The sequence below is a fragment of the Morone saxatilis genome, unplaced genomic scaffold, assembly GCF_004916995.1.
Source record: "Morone saxatilis isolate NCDOM2014 unplaced genomic scaffold, NCSU_SB_2.0 Contig15, whole genome shotgun sequence".
In the NCBI taxonomy this organism is placed as follows: domain Eukaryota; kingdom Metazoa; phylum Chordata; class Actinopteri; family Moronidae; genus Morone; species Morone saxatilis.
In genome coordinates this window covers 9,087,676-9,091,685 of record NW_023339707.1, presented here as the reverse complement: position 1 = coordinate 9,091,685, position 4,010 = coordinate 9,087,676, and the positions used below count along the sequence as shown (strand labels likewise).

The window sequence follows — 4,010 nt, the reverse complement described above, 5'->3', positions numbered from 1 at the left end:
ACAAACCTTCTCTGGTTTCCCACCATAAGGATCCATATTAAAAATCAGTGTTGTGTCCAGAAGTCTGCGTCCACTTTCTGCACTAAAGAGGTTAAGACTGCAGGCCTGTAGGGAAGAAAAGAGATACTCATGTCTTTCACAGTGGTTAAAAAAAATTAATTCATCATCATTTTCATTTGACTTTCAAAAAAAGTATTGAATTAAGTGCAAACAGAGTAAAATATCTCCATAACTTGGGCCACATGAAAAGCCCAACTAAAAAAATGTTTCACAGCTTAAGGTAAAAAAAATTTGGGGGGGCATTTTACCACGTACTGTCATAACAAATCTGTATTTATGATTTCACATGAACTCACAGTTTTATTCTTGGGCGACATGACCGCAGCAACAGTCTTCTCTCCAGTCGTAGCAAATGAAACCAGCATGGCCTGTGAATAGAGACAAAAGAATCATCAACTGTTCATATTATCAAACTGTTAAATTAACAATTGTAAATTCACAATATTACACACTGAGATTAAACCCTTTTTAAATAATAAAAATAATGTTTTGGAAAATGTCTTGGAAAATGTCAGAGCTAAAATAAGGAATATTCTAAAATTATATAACTTAGGAAACTGTGACTTTGGCCTTACAGCTGTTTTAAACATTTCCTTTGTTGACGTTACCTGCCTAAATTTCAGCAAGATAGCCAAGTGACATTTACATACTAGGCAATTAACTGAAGCTTTAATCCAGAGTGATTTACGCTATAATTGCAGTACTAGAATAAAATAACACTTTTTACAAGAAACAAGTGGTCTGAATTTTAATTGTCAGAATCTAAAGCGCAAGGTAGAGAAATTGTTACGCACTGGCTTGAAATCCCTCAGCGTAACTATCTGCCCATTGTTGAACTGGAGAAGCTGGTAGAATTCAGGCCCTAGCTGAAGGAAGAACTCTGACAGCGGCTGCCGGCCCGGGTTGGGCTGGGTGGACACCAGTACTGGATGGAAGCCGGGGGCGACTTCAAGTCCTAGTGACTAGAAGAAGACAAATGGTAGGACATTGTGAAAAATGGTGAAAAGCGATGGAGACCTACCCAAACAAGAGAATAGGGTACACATGGTAATTTTAAATAACACAGATAGAATGGTTTTGGTTTAGTTTGATGGGTACCTGCAGGGGGATCTGGGTCATCTGTGACTCTGTGTGCAAGTCAAGCATGTACAGGGATACAGTTACAGGGTCCACACACGTCAACATCCCCTGGCTGATCACTACACAGCTGGCCTGTATGTTGGACAGCCACGCAGCTTCAACTGACATCTGAAGACAACACACGCAAAGAGGTCAAAAACGTGGAATGTATGGTAATATATCGCAACATCGGTTTGGTTCACTTCATGTGTTTTTAAAACTTAGAAGAAACTCATATTCTCTATATTCTACACAGCATACTTTCTTTCTCTTGTTTAGCATCTCTTTCAGGGTTACCTGCTTGATTATCTCTCCGTCCTCCACACTGTAAGCAACAATAGCGATGTGGGAATGGGGGACAACTCCCAGTGCATACACTTCACCATTTCCACCAGAATACACTGATTGGTAGTCCACAGTTTCACTGTAAGATAAAAATATAGACACTTATACAACCTTGTTCCTAAGAACCAATATGTGTGCCTTTATAAGTCTTCCAATGTGTCTGGAGGGATCTTTAATTTCAGGGGAATTGTTTTGCTAATGAAGGCTTACATTACAAGTATAAAGATGAAAATTGTTTTAATGTTGACCCAGTAGCTAACAAACATGACCACTTGCCTTTCTGGTAGATTCTCTATCCATTTTTGATGACCATTAGAAAGGTAATGGAGAGAGATGACCGTTTTCTTCAAAACAGCCACGTGTTTCACGTTGTCTTGCTGTCCAACTAAACATGCCGACTGGAAACTAAAATACACAACGAAGGCAGTTAACATCTGATCAAATCAAAGACAGTTCTGCATTTAACAAGTGCCAGTCAAGGAGGTAATCACCTGCCAGAGTCAAGCACAATCTCCCAGTTCAAACCACCAACATTTATCTCCCAGGAGCGCAGCAGGCGGCCATTACCAACCACCAGCACCACATCTAGGAGAAAAGAAAGAAAGTTTAATGACTTATCTGCTTAAAAATGCAAACTAAAAGCTCAGTAAGCTCCACTGCAATGATTAAAATCACCTTGTCCATGTTGCAGAAAGGCATCAATGTTTCCCTCTGGCCCAGTCTTATCCACATGTCTCCAGACTGAAACAGACATTAGTCATAAGTAATATAATATAAGAACAAAGCATGTTAACTGATGGGCAGATAGTCTTTCTGTACATGGCCCTATATAACCGTCTATCACAACAGAACAAAATACTCACAGAGTTCTCCGGTCCTGGTATTGAGTGCAGCAAAAACATTGTTCTCTGTTGCTAGAAGCACCTTTTTGGATGACTGCACATGTGTGTCGAAGTGGGAAAAGCGAACCTTTCCAACATATTCCTGCCTCCTGTGAATCCCAAGACAGAGAACAATCATATATATGATGCTATCACACACAGCTCAAATTTGAGTTAAGTTTAAGCACTATTGCACACTGGTTATTACCATATAAGTTACAATGCTGTCCCATTGCTTAGAATCCATTTATATCACATTAACTATAACTCATTGAGCTTCCTGGACCATTTGTTTCCTAATGGCGAATTAAAAAAAAAAAAAGTAAACAAGCCAACAACTCCCAGTAAAAGCTAGTAAATCAATAATCTTGTATTCATGTTGATCTTTTTTTGGCCTGTTCTTTCATACAGTCCACCCTAAACACACCGGGTCGCAGCTAGGGGCTGTGACAGGTGTTAGCTTTAGCATCTCCTCATTAAACCATGGCTCTAGATAGCACACACGTTTTATCCTTCTTCAGCTTTCTCTTACCAGTCAAATTTCCCTACTTGATCCTCAAACACAGCCTCGACGGCGCTGCTTAAGATGATGCATTTCAGGCACAACAAAATTAGCTTTGCCATTGCAGCAGTAGCTTTGGCTTGCTCTTCAAAAGGAGGAGGAAGTCGGAAGTTGACTGGGTTACTTGTCTTGTGACTGAGAGGTGGCGCCCCCTACCGGCCAGAGAGGTACACAGCTTCAATAAATGTAATGCAGAGTACAAAATGTTTAACTTTCGTCTGTTCACAGAAGCTTAAAAAATAGCAATAATGTCGTACCATGTTAGAAATGTACTACATTTGTGTCCTAGATACATTTGTCCTTTCTTTTTATATGCCGACACAAGCTGGGCTTTAAAATTGAACAGAATTTTACTTATTTGTGCACATTATTAACATAACACTAAGATTAACTGCAGAAACACGTGTGTACAAAGGGTTAAAAGGTGCTGTCTACAAAAAAAACCAGACAGTAACATTGAAGACAAAAATCCTTAATCCTAAATATTATTTCTTTAAACTGTAATCAAAGAAATGAAGAACACCATTGATTGCTGGTCTTGGATAAAGTCCTATAGCTCTAATAGACAAGATGCAGGTTAGGTTAAGGGTGCAAGGAATAAAAGTAGAATAATAAATTCTAACATAGCCTATATTATATATTATATTATATTACAGAGGACCACTTTTAGTCCAGTTGGCACTGAGTCAATTATAATTCCTCAGATTTCAGAGAAATGCTAAACACACATACACTATTCATTTTATTAATAACGATGTTAATTAGTTTATTTAACTAAGCCATAAAATAAACACTGCTTAACTGTGTACATCAATGGGAAGAACTGCAATCCAAAGTAGTAAATATTCTTGATATATAACTTTATATATTATAACTAACTGACCTGCATAATGTATTATTTTATTGAAATAGGTTATAAATATAACGGAGGAAGGACATTGTTAAAGTAAAATGTTGTGTGAGCTGATGTAGGTCTGTCTGTCTGTCTGTTGACACATTGTGAGTTGATGTATGTCTGTTGTTGACACACTGTGAGTTGATGT

General features: G+C 38.2%; 1 protein-coding gene across 1 annotated transcript in view; it reads right to left on the bottom strand.

The window, feature by feature from the left end:
* emc1 (ER membrane protein complex subunit 1) overlaps nt 1-3,090 on the bottom strand; it is a 10,467-nt gene extending 7,377 nt beyond the window's left edge. The window contains exons 1-10 of the mRNA XM_035657541.1: nt 2,938-3,090; nt 2,388-2,515; nt 2,200-2,265; nt 2,016-2,109; nt 1,801-1,929; nt 1,477-1,603; nt 1,159-1,308; nt 855-1,022; nt 357-428; nt 7-105 (exon numbers count right to left, since the gene is read on the bottom strand). Coding sequence (XP_035513434.1) covers nt 7-105; nt 357-428; nt 855-1,022; nt 1,159-1,308; nt 1,477-1,603; nt 1,801-1,929; nt 2,016-2,109; nt 2,200-2,265; nt 2,388-2,515; nt 2,938-3,029 — 1,125 coding nt within the window. The 5' untranslated portion in view covers nt 3,030-3,090. The remainder of the gene's footprint in view (nt 1-6; nt 106-356; nt 429-854; nt 1,023-1,158; nt 1,309-1,476; nt 1,604-1,800; nt 1,930-2,015; nt 2,110-2,199; nt 2,266-2,387; nt 2,516-2,937) is intronic.
* Nucleotides 3,091-4,010: the final 920 nt, after the last annotated feature.